The 23612-nt window shown below is 38.9% G+C and overlaps 2 protein-coding genes across 4 annotated transcripts; both read left to right on the forward strand.

Annotated features, from left to right (window-relative positions):
• The first annotated feature begins 632 nt into the window (after positions 1 to 632).
• On the forward strand, positions 633 to 9127 carry LOC113685980 (proton myo-inositol cotransporter). Of its 3 annotated transcripts, none has more exons than XM_089206767.1 (5): positions 633 to 2260; positions 4165 to 4324; positions 5209 to 5417; positions 5867 to 5969; positions 8046 to 9127. In XM_089206767.1, exons 1-5 carry the CDS (start codon positions 1831 to 1833, stop codon positions 8839 to 8841), a joined length of 1698 nt encoding a protein of 565 aa, XP_089062893.1. In that variant the 5' UTR covers positions 633 to 1830; the 3' UTR covers positions 8842 to 9127. The 3 variants fall into 3 exon arrangements, with proteins under 3 accessions (XP_089062893.1, XP_089062894.1, XP_089062895.1); XM_089206768.1 differs by having other exon boundaries at positions 633 to 2245; XM_089206769.1 differs by lacking the exon at positions 633 to 2260 and adding an exon at positions 2280 to 2786.
• A 129-nt stretch (positions 9128 to 9256) lies between these two features.
• LOC113685958 (DNA replication licensing factor mcm2-like) lies at positions 9257 to 22513 on the forward strand. The gene is made up of 20 exons (XM_089206770.1): positions 9257 to 9658; positions 10257 to 10429; positions 10673 to 10842; positions 11386 to 11477; positions 11936 to 12110; positions 12585 to 12694; positions 13087 to 13196; positions 13837 to 14044; positions 14333 to 14467; positions 14708 to 14899; positions 15039 to 15132; positions 15979 to 16229; positions 17248 to 17337; positions 17466 to 17540; positions 18378 to 18452; positions 18921 to 19016; positions 19566 to 19715; positions 20266 to 20448; positions 21194 to 21349; positions 21981 to 22513. The coding sequence occupies exons 1-20, from the start codon at positions 9653 to 9655 to the stop codon at positions 22089 to 22091; spliced, it is 2652 nt and encodes an 883-aa protein (XP_089062896.1). The 5' UTR covers positions 9257 to 9652; the 3' UTR covers positions 22092 to 22513.
• The last annotated feature ends 1099 nt before the right edge of the window (positions 22514 to 23612 follow it).

The following is a 23612-nucleotide window of genomic DNA, read 5'->3' on the forward strand; positions in this document are numbered from 1 at the left end:
ATCTTGCGAAATAAGAGTCATGACGAAAATGTAAGAGTTTGTATGGGAATATTAACGACCGCTTTTGGGAAGTAAAAATCCAGTCAAATTCTCAATAAATACCTCACCTTACTTTCACAGTGCATTGCTTTTTTGTGACTACTACTTTATGGCAACGAGGTCATTTCAGCGAGTTATCCATTCCTAGGTTTACTACTTCCAAGAGAAGGACTTAAATATTCCTATACAAACTCCTATATTTTGGCCATAACTCTAATGTCGCAAGATGATTATCTCACAGCTGGAGCTTGGGCAGCCTGTGCCTCAGCTAGTTAAGTTGACGAGGACTGAGCAAGAAAATGAAATAAAGCCTTCTAGTAGTACCTCTTTCTTCTTAGCAGATTTTCATAGTGTGATAACCTACAGATATTTAGCGCGCATGATTGAATATTAAAAAAGGAATCGATTATTGTATACAGTCCATATTGTGAAAGTTTCCAGACGTTGATAACAAAATTGTGAAAACTCTGGCCGCTTCTTTTGCCATAAAAATTGGATTGAACAAGTAAGAACGGATTCAGGCGACGTAAGCGTACTAAGCGTGATTTGGGGGTTTTATAGGAAGGTTTCAACGGGAATATCTCATATTATGAATACGTGTGTTGACTGGAGTGGTGGGCCACCTGTGGCGAAACTTTCTCCAGAGGGACATTTAACCAAGACGTAGTTTCATGACTTTCACGTTATTGTTTAAACCGATCTTGATTTTGTTTAAGAAGTCGACCAAAAAAGCCATCCAATACTTTTACTTGAAAAGAAAACCGAGCAAGAACCATTACTGAAAAGTTCCAATGAAGTGAAACAAAGAATCCCAGCGTGGGTGGAAATTTTGGCTTAATTTGCCGCCCCAGTAATTGTTGGGTGTCACGAAGGCTAAGCCCTAAGACGCAAGACCCATCGAAAACTAAGACCCCTCGAAAAAAACTTAGTTTTCGAGGGGTCTTGAAAAAAAAAATTTAGTTTTCGAGAGGTCTTAGTTTTCGAGGGGTCTTAGGTCTCAGTTCTTAGCTTACATGACACCCCTTTTGATTCCGTGATTTACGGCGATTTGCATATTTGCTTATCTACATTCAACGTTTAATTTTGCAGTTCAGTAACCTGCATGTAAACACCTCAAGTGAAATTCACGATCTCCAAGTTGTAGCTCCTCCAGGTTGTAAAGATCAGCTTGGCTTCTCCTTTCTTTTGAAATATTCCGTAGCCAAAAGTTTTTCGAGGGGTCTTAGTTTTCGAGAGGTCTTAGCTTTCGTGACACCCAGCAATTGTTCGACAATTTGCAGGCGATAGTTTTCATTGATGTTTTCATAATTGTTTAGCGACCTTCATGCTCAAGGACCGGCGCATTTACGTTACCATCTCTTTTGTTGTGGAACACGAATGGAACAGAAAAGAAAGATATGCCAATGAATATCAATGACAAGTACACTTCGTCTAAACGCGTTTTTTTTTTTTTACCTGTAAATTAACACGCGCTTATGCGTATAATACTAGACTATACGAGTCTGTGAAGTCCTTAATCTTTGAACTGCAACTCTGCTCAACTTCGCTAGCAAGCTGGTGGTCAAGCCTGAGGCAATTTTTAAGAGGATAATAAATATCTATATATGTCGTGGCGTGCCTAACGTTCCGCATGTTTGCCGCATACAAGAATAATCGCTTTCGAAATCCGATGGAACTTTCTCCACGCGAAAATGGTTAAACACTCGTTTGACTAAGACCTTATCACATGTGATTATTTAAAGCGATCACGCTTTTGTGAAAGAAGTCGACCAAACTTAGAGTGTCAAGGATATGGAACAACTAAAAAGAAATCACATACTTGGTAACAGTACCGAGCAGGAGCCGTTAATGGAAAGTTCCAGTGAAGCGAAACGAAGAATTCCAGTGTGTGTGTATATTTTCACTTTCTTCGCTGCCATTGGAAGCTTTGAGATAGGATACAACTTCTCGGTCGTTTCTGGAGCAATGATCCTCGTAAAACAAGAGTTTCATTTGTCGACATTTTGGCAAGAGCTCATCGTGAGCGTAGCAATTGGTACAGCCATAGTGGGAGCACTTCTGGGAGGTTTTGTGAATCAACGATGTGGGCGAAAACCCATGCTTTTAGCTTGTGCGATGGTGCTAACGGTAGGAGCCGTGGTGGAGGCAATTGCTACATCGAGAAATGTTCTACTCATTGGTCGGCTCATTGTGGGTTTCGGAATAGGTAAAGAAGAAAAAAGTAGGTTTTGCGTAATATCTGTAATTTGTAAATCGCTATGCAATATTTGCATAGATATCGCCGTAAATCTCGGAATCAAAAGTTCTCACAAGCTCAGGAACGGCGATAAGTACATTAATGAAAGGCTCCTTAGAGCACGGGCGTCTCAAGGGCACGTCTCGAGAGAAAGCGGACAATCTTTTCATGAATTAAAATTCCTAAAAAGTGCCAAGGGTTGCTCGACCAGGGGTAAGTTTCGAGAGGAATCGCTGAGAATTTGAACACGTTATAAGGAATAATAGGGAGCTTAAGCAAACTACGACGGCGACGGCAAAGAGCTCAATTGCTCAGCTCGTGCGTTTTAAAACTGTGTACATTTCTTAGCCATCCTATGCAAAACAACAACGTGAAATCAGCAAAATTTGCGTCGTCTGCGAACCGAAACCGCGACGGCATATGATTTTAATTTCCATTTGGAACTCAACGCTTCTTTTATACGTTCTGCTGAATCTCGGAATCAAAAGTTCTCACAAGCTTAGGAACGGCGGTAAGTACATTGATGAAAGGCTCCTTAGAGCACGGGCGTCTCAAGGGCACGTCTCGAGAGAAAGCGGACAATCTTTTCATGAATTAAAATTCCTAAAAAGTGCCAAGGGTTGCTCGACCAGGGGTAAGTTTCAAGAGGAATCGCTGAGAATTTGAACACGTTATAAGGAATAATAGGGAGCTTAAGCAAACTACGACGGCGACGGCAAAGAGCTCAATTGCTCAGCTCGTGCGTTTTAAAACTGTGTACATTTCTTAGCCATCCTATGCAAAACAACAACGTGAAATCAGCAAAATTTGCGTCGTCTGCGAACCGAAACCGCGACGGCAAATGATTTTAATTTCCATTTGGAACTCAACGCTTCTTTTATACGTTCTGCTGAATCTCGGAATCAAAAGTTCTCACAAGCTTGGGAACGGCGGTAAGTACATTGATGAAAGGCTCCTTAGAGCACGGGCGTCTCAAGGGCACGTCTCGAGAGAAAGCGGACAATCTTTTCATGAATTAAAATTCCTAAAAAGTGCCAAGGGTTGCTCGACCAGGGGTAAGTTTCAAGAGGAATCGCTGAGAATTTGAACACGTTATAAGGAATAATAGGGAGCTTAAGCAAACTACGACAGCGACGGCAACGAGCTCAATTGCTCAGCACGTGCGTTTTAAAACTGTGCACATTTCTTAGCCATCCTATGCAAAACAACAACGTGAAATCAGCAAAATTTGCGTCGTCTGCGAACCGAAACCGCGACGGCAAATGATTTTAATTTCCATTTGGAACTCAACGCTTCTTTTATACGTTCTGCTGAAGTTGAGGTGTGGCGCTGTATGAGACGGTAAACACATGCAGCCAATTTCTGAAATTCTAATTAAAGGTAGAAATTTATATTTTAATCGAAGTCTTCCTTGGTGTTGCCGTCCTGATTGCTGAAGATCCCTATGGTCGATTTACGACGGTAAATATTTCGAAACAATAACATTATACACGTAAAATTAATAAAACTTACTCACATCTTGTGTGTCCTTTGTTGTTTCCAGCGTTTTCTGGCGTTTTAAGCAAGCTAAAAACGGTAGAGAACGCCAGAAACCACAGCAAGATGGGAGTAATATCTTAGGATTTTACACGTTCATATTTTGAAATAATTATCGACACTAAAAATGGAAATTATAGGTATGCGTCCCTTCCGTTCTAGGGGTTAAAGGTTTATGCAGCCTAATATCCTATTTTGAATAAGTTGAAATACACTAGTTTTGGTAAAAAACTCCCTCTCAAAAACTAAGAAGAATTTTAAATAAAAACTGAATTGTGTTTATCTTTGCTTGTAATGATATTCGGTGAGATAGATGACAAGACCTTTTTTTTTTTTATTTTAATTGTTTGTAGGAGGGGTGTCTATTACCGTTCCAGTTTATATTGCTGAAATTGCGCCATGGAGTATAAGGGGTCGTTTAGTCTCCGTCCACTATCTATTTCTGACGGGAGCGGAATTAACGGCTGCTATTATTGACGGTATATTTAGCCCTTACAAGAAGACAGGATGGAGGTAAAAAGATTTAGAATAATTTCTTTTTTCTTGTATGTTAACTTATTTAGATCACTTTCAACAAAATTTGGTCAACATTCAAATTTTTATTTTTTGACTCTGTAGTCAAAGAAAGCAGTTAACTTTAATTTATCGAAAGAAAATCACAACATTTTGAAACGAACGCGAGATACGGCTGAAAGAGGAACCTGTGGCGAAGAGCGCAAGGGTTCTCCTGATTTTCGTAAAATAACGGAAATTAAGCTTCTCACTGGAATGTCAAAAAGTTGTAGAAAAATTGTCAAAAATCCAAAAAATTGCCACCTAAATTTCTCTTGATACATAAACTTAGATTAAAAGTTCAATTTTTCGTTATTCACAATAATTGCTAACATCGGTCAAGAAAAATTGATTGAAACTGGGTGTTATTAAACAGTCGATCAGCAGACCGCATAACCTGCGGAACCTGCGGAACCTGCGGAACCTGCGGAACCTACGGAACCCATATTTTTGCAGTTTGAGAAAAGTAATGAGAAATACCTCTACTGAAACGAATTAACATAGGTATGTAGATTTGTTGGATTTTCATGAAAATTGGCTGGAATGTTCGTCAAATATTAACGTAGCAAATATTGTGAGGCATGACGAAAATCGAAATATTTCTCTTCAGACGTAGGATCATAACAACCAAAATATTTTCATTGTCTAACTTCCAAATAGTATTCTCAGGAACCGATAGGAACATCGAAAAAAGCCTCACACACTTTGTTAGACTACTTGCTGTTGAGTGAAACTGTTCAGTTTGTTTACTGGAGGTCCGCAGAAACGCTGAGGCCGGTAATTTAGTTAGGCAAACACCGCTAGTTATGTTTTAATAATTGTAAAATCCTACATCCATTTGGTAGATTCATGTTTGGTTTAGCTGCACTTCCGTCAGCCATCATGTTCGTGGGTTGTCTGTGGCTTCCAGAAAGTCCTAGTTGGCTCGTCAGCCGGGGCGCCTGTGAACATGCAAGGGAAGTTCTTGTAAGGATCAGAGGAACGTCAAATGTAAACGAGGAGCTGCAAGCTGTAAAAAGCGTTTGTAAGGAACAAGAATCTTATGATGACAAAAGTAAGTTTCTCAATTATTGGAGGGTTGGGTTACTGATTGATACCTCTACACAAAGCGTAAAGCTCTTTCGAGTGGTTCGATTTGAGTTTGAACCCGATGTGATCCCGAGGCAATAATGAGGGGGATTCCGAGTGGGATCTAGGCGCGCCATTGATTGAGACGTGGCACGGGGGAGAATTCCGGCGTGATCCCGTGGTGGTCCTGCATGGGATCCCCACACTGTGCTCGAGTAAGTTCTGAGTGTGTTCATGTAAAGTATTTTTATTGTTGTTCTGTTGTCAATGCAATGAAATTCTAGCATTCCGTTTTCTCATTTTCTTCAGTGAAAAATACCGATCGCTGATCAAGTTTGTTATTAAAACCTGAACTTTGGAGACCTTTCACAGTGAGTTATTTGGTGTCACAGAAACGTTTTCTGCAAAATAAAAGGTTGTCATTGTTGTTTTTAGGCAGTTTTTATGAGATGTTGACCACTTCAAGTACAAGGAAGGCTCTTCTAGTTGGCTGTATGTTGGTATCAATGCAAGATCTGTCTGGGATTAATTTGATTCTGTAAGTGAAACGTTTTATTAGCTATACAACTTGAAAGCCCAGATTATAGATCTCTGGGCGAGCCAGGCAGAGTGCGTGGCATAGCTTTGACTATAGGCTAAATGAAAAGGGCCTTTGTTGAGTTACCTTGTCAATCGTAAAGAATGCATTGCATCAAAATAACAGGTTAGTACGTAGACATGCATTATCTCGTTAATATTTTCCACCTAACATCTTTTCATCACAAGTTTTGATTTTTTTTTAAACCGTTGAAAAGCCGTAAATTTTTGGCACGTTTGTCAGTTTGGGCTCAAACTTGGAGAATCTTCAAGTGTGATCTTACTCTTTCCATTATCGAGATCGATTCGGTGCCACAATCCTATTTATTTTCTGGTCGCTCTACCCCGGCGGCGGGCGGGGTACTTTTTAGTGATAAGCGAATGGGGCTGTGCTGCTTTATAAGGTCGTATTATCACGACTGGATTGACTATAGAACGGGAAAACTTTCAACAGAGTTATTAGAATGGAGTCGCACGCTTTTCGAGATCTTGGGGTAAGAAAATTCTGGCAAGAAGGGATTTAATCAATGCTCTGTGAGCAAACTCGTGAATTGACAGATGACTTACATGATTTTTTGGATTATGTTTAATGTTATCTGTTTTAGGGAATTTTGTGGTCGATTATCATATTTAGAGTACGAGCAGTAGTTCAGTGTTCACTAATGCAGCAAAAAAACAAAGTAACGTTAGGATAAGAAGGCATTACAATTGAAATGATCATGCTATTACATTTGACAAGGGTGGATGATGTCAGGTGTTTTAAACTGGTTCAAAAGAAAAGGTTGGAAGTAAATGTGGGTGAAAAGTGAAATTTATTGTCTATCATTGGAAAATCAAGGCGGCACTGTCTTAATGAAAACATTAATTTTTCCCTCTTTATCAAATGAGACAAACGGGAACTACTTTTGAGTGATATAACTAAGCCTAGACTGCCACCGTCATTTTGGATTTCCGCCTGGGTAGATTTTGGTCACGTGCTAGGCAACATATAATCAAGAACAAGATAGAATTTCATTTCAGGCCTATTTATCAATTTTGTGGTGTATAACTTTCGCATTTTAGTATGTAATATTTATTTTGAATCTTCAAATTGTCTTGAAACTTAAAAGAAAATTGTTCTTTAAAAATTCACTGAAAATCGGTAGCCAAAATTATTTGTTTAGGTGCTATTTGATTTTCGTGTTAACCTGTGATTTCGTCGATCGCCGGCACCTTTTGTTGCTTCACACAGAAAAAAACACACGATACGAAATGTAAGAATCGATTTTGTCCCCAGTCTCACACCATAACAGAAAAAGCTTTTGAACATCTGTAAACTCCGAGCGCTTCTGAGTAAGTGATATTTTAATGAATCTTGGGATTGTTTTCATGTTCAAGGATTGTAAATTACAATTTTATGAAAAACGAAGGTTGTTCTCTTATTTCAGAGTGAATCCTCGCACGCCTGCCAGTCGCTGTCGCCGCTTGTTGAAACTAAAAAGAAAAAAAATAAACTCTTTTAAGATTGTCATTGGCTTCCTTTTTCACCCCACTACAATTCTTAGCAACAAAGGTCACCATTTCGTTTACTTATTACTCGCCAAAAACTATCAAATGCACTCAAAAGCCTAAAATCGAGAAAAATTTTACAGGAATCGACCAATCGAGCGAGCAAGTACCATTCTCACATCATATCTACGACTCGCTCTTGCGCATGCGCGCAATTAACGAGTTAAAAATGGGAAGACTTGCAGTTTTAAAGATGTTATGGTGTTTTGCTTTGATATTTAACAATCGGCTCGCATTATAAGATGGTCTACTTCTTTAGAAGGTAGAAGCATAAACAGAAAGGGTCTAGGCTGAGATTGTGAAAATTGCATTTGCCCCAAAGTGACTAAGATGGGGTCTATGATCTGCTGAAGAGTAAATTATAGGGAGGAAGAATTTCTTAAAGGCCAACGGCACATACCCAGCAAAAATTGACCTACATGCCCCCTACCCCTGGCCTTCACATCAATAGTAAAATGAAATGTTGATAAAAGTGTGTTTTTGTTTCCAGATTCTACTGTGCAACTATTTTACAGATGTCAGGTGTACAGGGAGACCGACCGGCCCTCTGGCTTGCTGTGGTGATATATTTTGGTAATTTCACATTTCCCTTAGTTGGATTGTATCTGGTAGAGAAAGTAGGACGCCGTAAGCTACTATTAGGAAGTCTTGCGGGGGTCACTGTTTGCATGTTTCTCTGTGGTGGTGCATTTTACATGGCGAAGCAACACGATGCCGCGATAACCTTTAACGAGAGAGCGATTTCTAATATCAGCAACAATTGTCCTGCTACCGGATATTGCTTAGATTGCCTTGGAGTCCGAGAAAACTGTGGATTTTGTTATGCTCAAGACTCCTCCAATAATCCTATATATGGTTCTTGTGTTCTAATCAATCTATCTTCTAGCGAGAACACGGCCGCTTTTGGTAGATGCAGTCGCAAGGATCATTCAGTAACATGGTCGTATCAAGCTTGTCCTAACAAGTATGCGTGGTTAGCAACTTTTGCTCTTGTATTGTACATCGCCGCGTTCGGTCTGGGGATGGGGCCGCTGCCATGGACGATTAATTCTGAGATCTTCCCCCTATGGGCCCGTAGCACGGGGTATGGGTTTGCTACAGCTGTAAAATGGTCAACTAATTTGATGCTATCCATGACTTTCCTGTCTCTAACTGAATGGATTACGAGTTTCGGGGCGTTTTGGCTGTACGGGGGAATTTCGCTTCTGGGTTGGTTGTTTTTCTCTGCTTATCTTCCTGAGACGAAAAATAAATCGCTAGAGGAATTGGAACATTTATTTTCATAGTATATGATAACATTTTAAATTTTGTCTAGTTAGTCAAATTAATTTTTTATCAGAGAACTCAGAAGTAGCTGCAAAAGGGAAGTACCATCCAGTAGTAGAGGAGCAGAGATTGGAGATCGTTTTTTAGTGATCCGCAATAACTTAGATTTCTTTGTATAAAGCTTATTTGCGTATGCACTGTTAGCTTTTGGTGACTAAAAATTTTGCTTGCTGATCGCCATACGTACCAAATGTAATTTAGCATGAGATGAAAATAAATAAAGATAGCGTGCTCTTTTATTCTTCACTTTTGAATTTTTTTCTTGGCGATGTTGTCACTACACTAGCTCAGTTGAACAAGTTCAAACAATGAATAACAAAATTCTGGGATACGGGATGAGAAGAAGCCGAAAAAAAAAAAAATAATAATAACGAAAGAGGAGGTTACGAACTTACGGCCTTCGCCTTTGATGGAAAAGCGGCTTTGGAAAGCGTTGTTCTGGAGTTTACCCGCCTGAAATTGGCGCGCTTGTTCTGATTACTCGAAAACCATTACACGCGAGAGAAAATAAGATAGCCATAATTCGTGGAAGTATTTTTACGAGCGTTTTTATTTTCCTAGTTTTTGTTGCTTTTTGTGGTTGCAAAAGACTGGTTTGAAAAAACGTTAAAAATTTTGTGCCCCAAATGTTTCGTGAACTCTTTGCGGATTCAAGGTTCTCTGAATAGACTCCATGGAGTCAGCTGATCGATCTTGCCTCGATTTCATTATCGCTCGAAAAACGCGGGAAAATTGTGTCACGTGAACAGATCAGCCGGAGAAGACGACAGCATGGCGGTAAGTGAGCTGTTCATTGCAGAGAAAATTGATTTTACTTCGTTAAAGCAAAGCCTCCTTCTCTTGATTTACCGTCGATTTTCATTGCTTTTGCAATATAAAGTTCAGATATCTTAGTCTGTAACCACTTCGATCGTTGTTGAGACAGTTACCAAGCATGCTTTCTCCTTGCAGAATGAGTTCTATCGATCGATCATTCAAATTCACAACATGCGAAGACATGATCGATTACTTCAGAATTTAAATCTTTACAGCTTTTGATGTTGGCTACGTCCAACTTTCCATGATGAAATCGCTTTGGCAGAGAGTAAATGAGCCTGAAGTACACGAATTTTTCTTTACTAGGTTTTATTGTAGGGAGCGAATTGTACAAAATTTGTCGAGGCTTCATTTGTACGATTTCGCGCTCAAGTTGTCGTAGACCTTTGACAGATCTTTCCTTTTTTAAATTATTTTTCAAAAAAGAGAATCTTTGATTGAAATTTCAGATCATGTTTTTGAGTCGCGAGACAAATTATCTTCGCAAACTCAGATGAAAATGATGGGAATCAGAAACGAGAGTTCGCGTATTTATCAGTATTTTTCTAAAACTCAATAGGAATCTTCAAGCAGTATTGGTGTACCCAGCAGTCCTCACAGAGCAGATGGCTTGACGTCAAGTCCAGGAAGGGATCTGCCACCGTTTGAAGATGAAACAGATGCAGTCCTTGGTAACGATGATGTGGGAGAGGAGGAAGAAGGGGAAGAATTGTTTGGTGATCGAATGGAACAGTAAGTTTCTTTGAACTTGTTTTAGAATTTTCACAGTTAGATCTGTTGATTTGAGTGGTAAGAATTTCATCCAGTGCTGAGAGCCTTGCTAGATTTGACAGGATCGTGTGCAGTTAAGGGAAAATTCTAACCCTTTCACCCCAAGATTTAAATAGTAATTCTCTATACTGTTTGCCATAAATTACACCTTTTAAGAGGTTGAGATGTGAAAACTATTAATGCCATTTTTATTTCAATGAACAGAGATTACCGTCCAATTCCAGCCCTTGATGTCTATGATCCTGCTGCATTGGATGATGAGGACTTTGATGAGATGACACCAGAAGCTCGGCAGGAAGCTGAGCGTCTCATGAGGAAGAGGGACAGAGAAGAAGCTGCTGCAAGAGGAAGACTTCATAGGGGACTTCTTTATGGTATTCACTGAATATTTGATATTTTTGTTTATTTTGTAATAGAAGTAAAGTTTCGTCCTTATTTGTTTACAAAGAAGAGATTAATAGAACTTGTGAGATCTGGGTTTTGTTAAAAGCTCTTGCCACTCTCTGTTTAGCTGGTAAGCACTGTTTTTGATGCTAAAAATGACATTTCTGAGCTTCTATATTTCAAATTTATTCCTGAGGGAGCATGCTCCCAGACACCCCCAAGGGGAGAAGGGTGAGGATTGTGGTCTTATGGCAATGATCATAACTGACATTTTAGGGCTTGCTCATAAAAAAAAATGTCACTCATAACATTAACCTTCTAACTCCCAAGATCTGATTGTTAATTCTCCCTTCTAGCTGCTATATATTTCCTTGTAAATTAGTTATGAAAATTTGGAGTTAGATCAAGATAATAACTTCTACCTGATAAGTTTCAATATTCTTACTACCTGTTTACTGTACAATTTATGGATATGGTAGGGAGAAATTACATGATAATCACCTCTGAAAGTGAAAGGGTTAACTCATTTATAGATGAAACTGATGAAGAAGACGAGGAACAACCAAGACGCAGACGAAGACTGGCAGAAAGGGCTGCTGACGGTGACATGCAAGATGAAGATGAGGTACAGGGGATCAACACCTTACTAAAAATAATTTCTAGTTATAATTAAGTATTAGTAAAGTGGATTTGATGTAGCTTAGGAAGGGATATTTTTGTTTTTGTTTAACAAAATCCCATGATAATTATGTCTACTTAAACCTACAGACATCAAATGGAGGTTCTTGTAGTTCTGATTTTTGGTTAATCATTTTGTTTAATTGATGGTTATAATTTATCAACAAATCTACTCATGGCAAGCAGAATAATGCAAGTCAATCTGTGAGACTTAATTCACTTATCCATTACGCAAGATCAAGGCCATGTATGTCAGTCAGTCCAAGATTGCGTTGAAAAGCTTGAACAGTCTGGCTTCAGATCCACACCTGTTGGATACCATGAAAGCTACAGGACTAGCAGTTTCAAATGAATCTGTCAATGATAAAGTTGACCCATTTTTTGTTTTCATTTATCTCTTTATAGCTCATTGAAAGCATAGAAAACCTTGAAGACATGAAAGGACATTCTGTTCGCGAGTGGGTGTCCATGCAGGCTCCACGCCTTGAGATCAAGAACAGATTTAAACAGTTTCTGCGTTCCTTTGTTGATGACCAAGGAAAAAGTGTGTACAGAGAGAAAATTTCACAGATGTGTGAAGGTAATCGTGATCAATCCTTTCAGATCAAAATGCATAATCTCCATTCTGTTCTCTATATATTTGGCATGGCACTGATAATGAGAGGTTGTTTTAAAATCAAGAGCATTTTTAGTTGAGGATCATTTTTCTTATTCTCATGACCCTATTGTTTGACTCAGAGGTTTGACTGTATAGAGAAATTAAATGCTTGTCAATGGTGGGCAGTTAAGACCATTTAAAGGTTAAGATAATATCTTCCTGTGCATAAAATGCTGCTTCACCTCTACAAAATAAACTAAACCTGAATCCTATACCAATCCTTATTTTTGTGACCTGTTCACTTACACTTGTTGTACAGTAGAAAATTATTGACATTGTTAATGAACAGTTTGTGGTATAATACTATCACAGGGTTCAAAACCCAAAATAGTTTATATTCTTGAAGGAAATAAAGCATTCATGATGTTGATTTTTTAAGTCTTTTTTTGTCTGTAGCAAACAAACAAAGTCTTGTAATTGATTACAACATTCTTGCCAATGAGCAGCAAGTTCTGGCATACTTTCTTCCTGAAGCCCCATCTGAAGTCCTGCAAATCTTTGATGAGGTAAAATAAATGTTGTCATGATTGTATAGTTTGTTTGAATTTTCAGATTCATTACAGTCACTAGTGATAATTTTTTAACCATTTCACTCTTAAGATCGCTTTAGTAATTCTCCTTACTGTCTACCATACAATTCTTATGATGTTTGTTCAGAGAACTTAGTATTTATCACTTGTCTGCTTGATATCGTATTAACTTGGCCATCCATGATAGTTAAAGGTTTAACTAAAGAAAATAACTGCCTCTTATTTTCCTTGTAAATTAGTCAAGATAATTTTGAGTTAGAGATTCAGTCTCTAGCAGTTCAAAGTGGGTGTTGATCCATGCTCAAAGCATTTTGAGTTTGTTTCAATCCAAGCTGGGTATGGTAATTATTTCAACATTGAATATTCAGGGTGCCAAAGAAGTGGTTCTTGCCATGTTTCCAAACTATGATCGTATAACAAGTGACATTCATGTGAGAATATCTGATCTTCCTTTGATGGAGGAACTTCGATCATTAAGGTATCAATAATTTTTTTGTTCTGTTTTGTTTTGGTTTTTCTTCTGGGAGAGGAGTCTTGTTTAATTAGCCTTATCTGTAATTTACAAGACTTGAATGTAAGATCTCAAAGCTATAATAATAACTGTCAACTCAAGAGTTAAGGTGCTACATTTAGGATAATCTGGTTTTATCAAATGAGTTGAAAATGTAAATCAGCCTCTGTAAAGAGTTATCCCTTTGCCAGAGGTAATGATGCCATTAATATCTGCCGTTAATGGTGGCCGATTAACTTTATCAACTCAGTTGATAAAACAAAATTGTTGTGTGATACCCCTCCCCAATACAGCACCACAGTTTCTTCAGAAATTTACCCCCTTTTCTTCATTTGCTAGATTCAGGGCTGAGAGGTTTGGTATAAGTCCTTTGTTGTTTTTGCAGTTCTTTCTCCACTCAGGGTTATCCATGGTAAACCTGCAAAACAATCAGAGAAAATTGACTGAATGGAATGGTTGGGGGAGGGGTGGGAGGGAAACGGTGGGTTTAACTGATCTAGTATATTGTCCTGGAGTGATACACATATGAAATAAAATTTCAGTTAAGATGCTCAGCTCTTCAACCAGTCTTCAACATTTTGCAAGTGTTTTTTTTTCTTTTTTCCAGGCAACTACACGTGAACCAACTAATCCGAACTTGTGGTGTGGTCACCAGTAGCACTGGAATCCTTCCTCAGCTCAGTATGGTGAAGTATGACTGTCAGAAGTGCTCCTTTATTTTGGGACCTTTCTACCAATCACCCAATCAGGAGGTGAAGCCTGGGTCATGCCCAGAGTGTCAGTCGCGTGGACCTTTTGAGATAAACATGGATCAGGTATGAAACGATCAGGAACTTGAAATTATGCTGGGGAGCTACCTGTTGTAGACTATCTTTCCACTGAGGTGGGAAAAGATCTATTTCCAGCTTCCTCATGCCTCAAAAACCAGGGATAAGCAGTGAAAACTGTTTGCCTCTTGGCCGCACGACTTGAACCTGATATTGTATTGATGACAAGATTTTGTCCTCTTAGCACCTTGCCTTTAAGCACAATGTGTTGCCTAAGATTTTAGTGCTTTTTTTCCTGAATTTTGGTTAGCAGTGTTTTCCTTCCATTTCTTACAGACTATTTATCAGAACTTCCAAAAAATCAAGATTCAAGAGAGCCCCAGTAAAGTTGCTGCAGGCAGACTTCCAAGATACAAAGATGTCATCCTTACTGGTGATCTAGTGGACAGTTGCAAACCAGGAGATGAGATTGTAAGAGCCACAGAAAACCTCAGTTCTGCTATTAACAGTTTCAACTATTTATTATTTTCAACTATGTATATTGGATAGGTACAGTTGTATCTCATGTGTAAAAAAAATCTGGTAAATCAGTATCCCAGTAGCCTCTCCCCTCCCTCCCTAGTCAGGCCTGTCTACTGCCTAGACTTAAGTGCACTCAACATGTGATATTTAGCTTTTCTTTGTTTCAAAATATCACATTTATTGTTGCAGGAACTCACAGGAATTTACAGAATAAACTATGACACAAGCCTGAATCGTTCAAATGGTTTTCCAGTATTTGCAACAGTGATAGAAGCCAATTACATCACCAAACAGGATGACAAATTAGCGGTGACAAGTCTGACTGATGATGATATCAAGGCAATCATCGAGTTATCAAAAGAGGAGAGAATTGGTGAAAAGGTACAATTAGTTTAATTTGTTTATTTTTCCAGAAGCTTAGAGTTACCAAAGATAAATCTTGTATTTTTTTTTGTGAGACTTGTTTTGTGGGATAGGGAACATATGTAGTTTAAAGGTCTTGTTCGCTGTCTTGGTTTAGATTATCAACAGCATTGCACCATCCATATATGGTCATGATGACATTAAGAGAGCGATTGCTCTTTTGCTGTTTGGAGGTGTGGCCAAAGATCCAGGTAAGGATGGAGGACTACATTACTATGAAATTATCTGCATTATTGGTCGACATAAATGTACTGAGTGCTATATCAATTGGATGTGTGTCTAATACTTAACATCTGAGCTGTCGTAGTGTATTTATATTTTTTTCCTGCTTTTTTTCGATAAGGATTTATGTTTAAACATTGTATAGTCTGATTATCTAGGTTGAGAGGAGTCCTGAAAAAGATTCTTTTCAGGAGTACTGTTTGACTTTATGACAACCTTGGGGGAAGTTATGATCAGAGTCAAGTTAAGAGTCTTTTTCTGTTGATTTTTTTTTCCAAGAAAACTTATAGGTCAATTTTGCTGGAACCATACTTACAACATACATCTGACAAACAACCTTTTGACTCTGATGATGATTTCTCCTCAAACATCAGCTTCTGCCAGGGACAAGAGTCCTTTTCAGAACTCCCCCCTCCCCTCCTCCAAATGATTAGACTGTTACTTGTGGGCTCAAACTATATCTATGTAGATGAATTTCAATTGGCATGAAATTGTGTATGGAAACACTGGATTGTATCATAACATTCAGGTATTTTTGTGTTAATAATTGCAGATTTCCTTAACTTGGGCAATATATATTAGCAATATATGTAGACATCAAATTTTGTATGAAGGCACTAGATTGTATTATAACATTCAGAGGTTTTTGTGGGTAACTCAGAAGTGCCCAGATTTCCTTTAATCCAGGCAATGTATGTTGGCAATAGGCCTGAAATTTTGTTTGAAAACACTGAATTGTATCAAAATATTCTAAGATTTTGGGGTGAGTAGCTGCAGATTTCCTTTAACCTGGGCAATATATATATTTTTTTAAGGTGGAAAGCACAAACTTCGAGGTGACATCAACATCCTTCTATGTGGTGATCCAGGAACCGCTAAGTCTCAGTTTCTGAAATATGTGGAGAAGGCAGCTCAGAGAGCAGTGTTTACAACTGGTCAAGGTGCATCAGCTGTTGGATTGACAGCATATGTTCAGAGGCATCCGGTCACTAAAGAATGGACACTTGAGGCTGGTGCATTGGTGTTGGCTGATAAAGGCGTCTGTTTGATTGATGAGTTTGATAAAGTATGTGCACTTCTTTTTAAGCATGTGTACTCTTGGAAGCCTGGTTTAAGTTATTGGTCAATAATTGATTGTTTATGGAGAGATAGTCATTCAAATAGTTGACCAATTAATAACCAATAGACTGTACTCAATATTTATCAAATTGCCAGCATATTAACTCACATGAGATTTCGAGAGAACATGGGAAAAGTTTGTCAGTCACAATTTAATGGTGGGTGATTTACAAATTTTTCAAGTGTTTGACTGATATCACATATGGTTTACTAGGGATCTAAACCTAAGAAAATGCTATCTATTGCTTCTGTAAAATTTGTTTCAAGTTTACTGGTAAAATTAATAGTAGTTTTTTGACTCACTAAGGCATGCACAATATTTTGGGTATTTTTTAACAACTGATAATCAACCCACAGTCAACTGTTGATCAATGGACATTGGTTGGTTGACCAATATATATTTTGATTGGCTGTCAACCGACCAGTATTTAGATGAAGGCTGTCATTAATACACTCAATGTGGAGTTTCTTAAATAAAGTACAAGGCTATTTTCATGCATACATATATGCAGTAGAATTTGGGCTGGCATGGAATACCTAACCCTGCTCATTGGAACCTAGTCATGTAATATTATGAGTTTCCACATGTAATATCTTAGAATTCAATGATCCTACTGATTTTGAGTATTTTGTAATTGATATCCAAACCAGAAAGTTGTCAGAAATTTTGGGCTCTTCTGCTGCATTCTCTCTGGTGGTGTTGTATGCAGCTAGTACTTTCGCACCCACCTGCTCATTGCCATGGCCACAATCTTAACCAGGGCAGGCAATAAGTGGCATAAGTATTAAGTGGAGATGGTTAACTGGTTACCTATCTGGACATTTCATCTAACCTTCAGCCTTACAGTATGCATGTGTAAAAGCAAATGTCCATTTGCAAGTAGCATATTAAGCTAAGACTGCAGCATAATGCAAGAAAATCTTTTTGTGCGATGATCCAAAATTTCTATGATTTTTTACTACAGATGAATGATGCAGATCGTACAAGTATTCATGAAGCCATGGAACAGCAGAGCATATCAATCTCCAAAGCTGGCATTGTGACCTCACTGCAGGTGATTTAAAAAACTTTCAATTCAATCTGATAATTGTGTGCAGGTTATACTGAAACAAGAGCTTTTTATGCACAGAGTTGCTTATCTTGCTTACTAAGGTTTTTTCTCTGGTGATTGGTTTTTTACAGGCTCGTTGCAGTATCTTAGCTGCTGCAAATCCAATTGGTGGGCGTTATGATCCATCCATGACTTTTGCTGAAAATGTAAGTTACTATTTCTTCAGAAGAGAAAGCCTTAATTTTACCTCACAAGGTTAGAGCCACTTGCAGACTCCTACAATATACCCTTGAGATTGTGGCCAAATGGTAGTCTACTATTTTGTGGTTGAACTCTGAGGGGTTCGCAATTAAGTCCACTTTTGGATGTGACACTTTACCTCCATGCCTCTTATCTAAGAGTGTGAGTTGGTTTTGGTTGGTTGATGAGCAGAGCATAGGGGCAGATCTAGGAATTTTTGATTGAGGGTCCCAGTTGTGATTCTGATAATTTTTTTATCTTTTTTTTTTTTTCCATAATTGAGAGCCATAAGAAGCCAAGAAATATGTCAAAATAAGTTAATTTTAAATACTTCAAGTTGAATAGTAATATGCCATCCTGTCTTTGGAAGAATTTTGGTATCAGACAAGAAGTATAAATACTTACAGGTCTGATGGGTCTGATGGGTGAGTGGGGGGGGGGGGGGGAGAGCGCATAGAACTCTCTGGACCCTCCCTTAGAATCTGCTATCAGAGGACTCTGATGACACAATGTGAGGGTATCTGTGATTTTTTTTTCTTCAGCTGCCTATAGCCTGCCTTTAGACTGCTGGCATGCTTTCGTGTTTGAGTGTTGCCTTACTCTTCCTCTCTTTCTCTCCATCTCCCCCCCCCCCCCCCCCCTTTTCCAGGCACAGCTGCCCATTACACCTTTGACAGCTGCTTATAGAAAAAAAACAATTGCAACCCCAGGATCCCATGTATCATTGCAAGCTTACTTTTGACCTTCTCGGGTCTTAGCAGCCCTCTATACACTATCCTTTACATTCTTGTCTGCTACAATAGGTTGATCTGACTGAGCCAATCCTCTCACGTTTTGACATTCTCTGTGTTGTCAAAGATACAGTGGATCCTGTTCAGGTAAATTAACTCTTAAATTCCTGTAGTTGATGAACATGTTAATTCTCCCTATAACTTCAAAATACTATGGAGCAAATAGGTGACGAGAAAAGGTGAACTGATAAGCGAGAGGGTGTCATCTTGTCATGATACCAATCTCTCAAATCATTTACAAGGAAATGTGTAGTACCTAGAATGGGGAAATACTGAATAGATCTGCGCTGGGTTGTTCAAAGCTGGGTTAAGATAACCCAGGATTAGTGTGAAGTCTGATTTCAGATCTGAAAGCTTTCAAAGAAAATTCAATATAATTCTTTTTGTTAACAATTTGACGGTTGGATGCTCCATATAGAATAGAGAAAATTATCCCAAAAAGGCTTCGTCACAAGCCTCTGACACTCCTATGCACAAAATCTCATAAGATAAACGTGTCCTTAGCCATGTTAGGTCATTGCGTTTTGTACTTCAGTTTTGTGCGTGATTTTGCAGGATGAGATGTTGGCAAGGTTTGTCGTGAACAGTCACGTGAAGCATCATCCAAATGCCGTGAACAGTGAGGAGAATGATGACGAGGACATGGAAGAGGTACGCGTAGATCATAACTTTAGTTCAACAAGAATTAACTAAGCCATGCTTAGAGGGACATTAGGTTGGATCAACAAGAGTTTTTAATGAGAAATTCACTCTCTGGCGTGGTAAGGAGGCTCTTGGCAAGAATGCATTGAATGCCAGTAAGGAAGTCGTCTTGCTTGTTTGTCCTAATCTAAATCATTGGGGAGCCTTTTGTTGTTAGAAGGTTTTCTTTTTTTTCCGACTTAAAGGAAGCCTGCGAGTTGGCAGGACGCTCGTTTCACCGCTCGCGGAAAGATTTGAGACCAGTCGGGGAGAGGTTTGCTGGAGGTGTGGCACTAATCAGTGCTAGAACCCCAGCTGACCTATCGCTGGCTCGCGTCGCGTGAGGCCTCATACTTTCCCACGGGCGGAGAAGCCCCAGTGAAAAGGATCTTCCCGGACGCTACTCAAGGGGATGTCGATATGCAGATTCCTTAGGACCTCTTAGTTGCAATTTCTTTGAGAGCTGCTGTCATCATATTTAGCAGTTGTAAGTTTTAAATTCCTTGTCTCTTATTGCAGATTTCTCCCCTGAGTGGAAAGGAGACTATTCCGCAAGAAATGCTGAAAAAGTACGTCATATATGCGCGTGAGAAAATTAACCCTAAACTGCACAACATGGATCAGGATAAAATCGCCAAAATGTTTGCTGAATTAAGAAAGGAGTCAATGGTGAGACAAAATTTTATCATATTTTATTTTAAAACCGGTTCGCATCATCTTAAATTCTTAGGAAAATTGTGGAAATTTGGAAACTAATTTTTATGACCCGCGAAAAGGGTCAAAAAAGCTGAAAAAAAGTCAAGGAGAGGCAAGATTTTCTCTAAACTTTAAGACGTGCTTGATTATGGAGTGAGATCTGCATTAGTTCTCTGTTCCGTGGCCAAACTTTTCATAAGCGCCGTTGGAGAATTGGTAACTGCGCTCTTGCTAGGGCCATGTTATTTGCCTAGAAACCTTAACTCCCACGAGTGATCAAGACAGAATTTCTCCCAACGATATCAATACAGAATCAAGCAGACTAGTAATGAGAATAAAAAAAATATCAATAGACTATCCTATCAATAGGATAGTAAAGAGAATTACTAAAAAGACCATGGGAATGAAAGGTTTTAGAACGTAAAGCGAAAACAGTGGTCTTAAAAAAAATTCGAAAAGTTGTTTGAGTCTTTGAATTTGAAATTGCAGTTTATTAGACCGAAATGAATTTAAACGTTTTCAGGCCACTGGTTCTATCCCTATAACTGTGCGACATATCGAATCCATGATCAGAATGGCTGAAGGACACGCGAAGATGCACCTGAGGGAATACGTCACCGAAGATGACGTCAACATGGCAATTAGAGTCATGTTGGAGAGCTTTATTGACACCCAGAAGTTCTCTGTTATGAGGAACATGAGAAAGGTATGTTTAAAACTTTCTACGCGACTTAGTTTGCGAGAAAGCGAAGTTGTGATTTACGCGGTTTTTGCCACCTCACCAATCGAGGTTCGTCGCTTTGGTAAGTCGTATACCAGATTCGCAAATGACAAGTGTAGTTCTACCAATGTCAGAATCATTTCCTACAAGTGTCCTGTACACTTGTGAGATCAGTAGTTTTGAAAGCGTTTTGTGAAGATTGATTGTAAAAGATGCTGAATTTAACGCTCTGTTCGTCGACAAAAGAAAGACGCAAAAACTTTTGACACAAGCGTGGCTCAAGTTCCTTCAAAACATTTTCTTAAATGGCATCTTGGTTTTCAATGCGTTGAACTTTTTCAATCTGGTCTCACTACCCCTGCAAAGTACTCTGATAAATTTCGGTAAGAGAGCGATGTTTTCGACCAATCAGATCAATCGAGTTTCAAATAGGACCAATCCCACCATGCCTAAGAGAAGATGATCTATTTATCCTCAGTTCTGATTGGTTATTTGATTTCTCCATGTTGCCGCTTTCATATTGAATCCGCTGATATCAGTGTACGCCCAGTTCCCGCTAAAGACGCCACTTTCCCGCCACGCTCAAACTGATTTCTCTTCTGACTGGTTCATGAATAGAGATTTGTGCTGATTAGCGAAAAGGGAGTCTTCAGTCAATGTTTAGCGCGTTTTATTGCAAATTTTATTTAGGAAACTCTGACAAAAGCTGTGTTGTTCTTTGTTTTAACAGGCGTTCACTCAGTATCTGGCTTATCGCCGTGACAATAATGAGTTACTCCTGTTCGTATTGAGGCAGTTGGCCAAAGAACAATATACCTTCTCCCGCAGTCGATATCGCAGCGAACCCGATGTGATTGAAATTCAAGAAGACGAATTCACAGACAGGGTAAGCTTCGCTGAATTCAGTTGTTTTTCGTTTGCTCTGGTTTGTCATGGGTTTTGCTTCACCTCGTACAATGATTGGTCTAGAAAACTTACGTCATCCTCTCAACCAATCAATTGCAAAATTAAAACCTACCGCGTCCTGGTCTCTCAAGTTTTCCCGCGCTTTAGGCTGGTTGCATGTTCTTATATTGGGTTTTCATAGGCAACTTGTGATACTACCTTCGTTCTTATTTGTCATTGTGATTTTACTCTAGTTCTCTCGAAAACTTCGTTGTTTCGACCTTAGTGTGTGTTTCCATCAGATATCCACACTTGAACCAATCCAACAATTGTTACTTGATTAAGGCTATCACGTTGAGGTCTGTTGAACTAGGCCTGAACTAGGCCCGTAGTCAGCGGAGATGCGAACAAAAAACGGCGGAGGTTTGAGAAAGAGTTTTTACTTTCCAAGCTCAAAAGGCTGGTTATTTACACGCGGTTTGGTTAAAAAACGGCTAAACTTTGTTTGAATAACCGGCCTAAAGTCTATCGCTCGCTTTACTTTTAAACGCATCCCTCACTGAGAATGTAGTACAGGTTTATCCTGTTGCAATCGGTGTATCGATCTTAAATTTCTTCCTTTTCTTTTACAGGCCAGACAAATAAATATCACTAGTTTGGGATCGTTCTACGAGAGCCCAATGTTCACATCTAACCGATTCATCCACGACAAGAAACGAAGGCTCATCATTCAAACACTGTGATCTTTTACTTCACGAGAACGATTGAATAACCTTAGATCAGAACTGTTTCGGCACTATACCAGTCACACACTCCTTTTGGGGTTGACTGGGTTTATATGAAATAGTTGCATCTTTTCTCATTCATGCTGTAAGAGTTGCCAGGATTTGGCTTCATCTCGGTTCAAGTTAAGAAGGCTTCCATTCCAAGGGCTTACTTATGAAGGAGGCATTGGTTACTTGAATATTTTGGAAGGTGAAAAGTAGCAATTAGCTTGCGGGTAAGCTCTTATTGACGGAGGGGCACGCGCCGTTAAGTCTGCGAGATAAAAGCTTGCAAGAGTGCTGTGAGGGGTATGAAGAACCCCATCTTGTAAATTAAGTACTTTCTTTTTGTACAGATCTTTTGTATCGGCTGTTTGAAATATAAATTTTCTTGAAACTTTCCCTCTTGTCGTTTCACTTAATCATCTCACAGCAACTTTAGGTGATTAACATGTAACTTCTCCCTCCGCACATTGTCCAGTCAACATGTCAAACTTATCGGGTAGGAATTAGTAGTCTTGATGTAACACTAAATTCTCATGACTCATTTACAAGGAAATGTGTACCAGCTAGAGGGGAGGATTAACAATCAAATCTTGGGAGTTTAAGGGTTAAAAAGCAAACAAATATGGCAGATTTTGCTTCTCTCACCGGCCCCTTCTCGTGCTTTGTGAGTAGAGGAAAGGGGACGGTGGTCCATAACGTCATGTTGTATCACGTGACCAGGCTGCACCTGATCTCGGCGCCTCGCGATCCTCCAGACGATAAAATTTGTCGCTTAAATCCAGCAGATTACGGTCAAAAAGCAAATGAACAAAACTTTTATCTACATTCTGATAACCACGAAACTTCATGTTTAATTTATCAGCCCTGTATTCTAAAAGTTTAAGTGACAACACGTAACTGTGAACAATTATCGTTAAGAGCATATAAAAGGTCGTAAAAAGGGCATCTTAATGAGTTCGACCTCGTGGGTCTCAAGGGAGAGACTGAAACTTCCATGAACTTTGATCCTCGACTCTACTCCTGCCCTACAGTGAGCCACACCCACAATATCCCTGTTCTAAGAACTTCAAATGAAATATCATCAAAACTTTACACCATGACACCTTAGTAACTTTTCGTTCGCGCTTCTTGTTTGTAGCGGTTATACACTTCTTTGTGAATTAGCTAGGAGAATTAAGTTTAGGATCAAGAAAGCACCCTATAGTAGGTAAATTTTATTATTCTTTATTATTCTTATCCCCTTAGTAGACAAAGTAGTTTTTATGTGAAACAAGTCTGGGATTACCTCTGACTCTTAAAAGTGACTAGCATCTAATTTCTCCTTACAATATCATCCTATCACACAAGAAGGTCACGAGAATAAATTAAAACTACACACGCCTCTGACTGATGAACAAATTCTCCTTGTCAGTATCTTAGGATGTGTATAGGGAGCAGTATGAAGAATATAAATACTGATGTCAGGGTGTTTAAAAGGTTTAAGAGGATAATAAA

Source organism: Pocillopora damicornis, chromosome 5 (genome assembly GCF_964200805.1).
Source record: "Pocillopora damicornis chromosome 5, jaPocDami1.2, whole genome shotgun sequence".
Classification (NCBI taxonomy): domain Eukaryota; kingdom Metazoa; phylum Cnidaria; class Anthozoa; order Scleractinia; family Pocilloporidae; genus Pocillopora; species Pocillopora damicornis.

Bases quoted from the DNA above. Each gene is read 5' to 3' on its own strand.
- LOC113685980 (XM_089206767.1), top strand. From the start codon at position 1,831: ATGGAACAACTAAAAAGAAATCACATACTTGGTAACAGTACCGAGCAG. The intron at 4,325-5,208 runs GTAAAAAGATTT...TCCATTTGGTAG, and splicing joins TACAAGAAGACAGGATGGAG to ATTCATGTTTGGTTTAGCTG. The intron at 5,418-5,866 runs GTAAGTTTCTCA...TGTTGTTTTTAG, and splicing joins AGAATCTTATGATGACAAAA to GCAGTTTTTATGAGATGTTG.
- LOC113685958 (XM_089206770.1), top strand. The intron at 12,695-13,086 runs GTAAAATAAATG...TTGAATATTCAG, and splicing joins TCCTGCAAATCTTTGATGAG to GGTGCCAAAGAAGTGGTTCT. The intron at 13,197-13,836 runs GTATCAATAATT...TCTTTTTTCCAG, and splicing joins GAGGAACTTCGATCATTAAG to GCAACTACACGTGAACCAAC.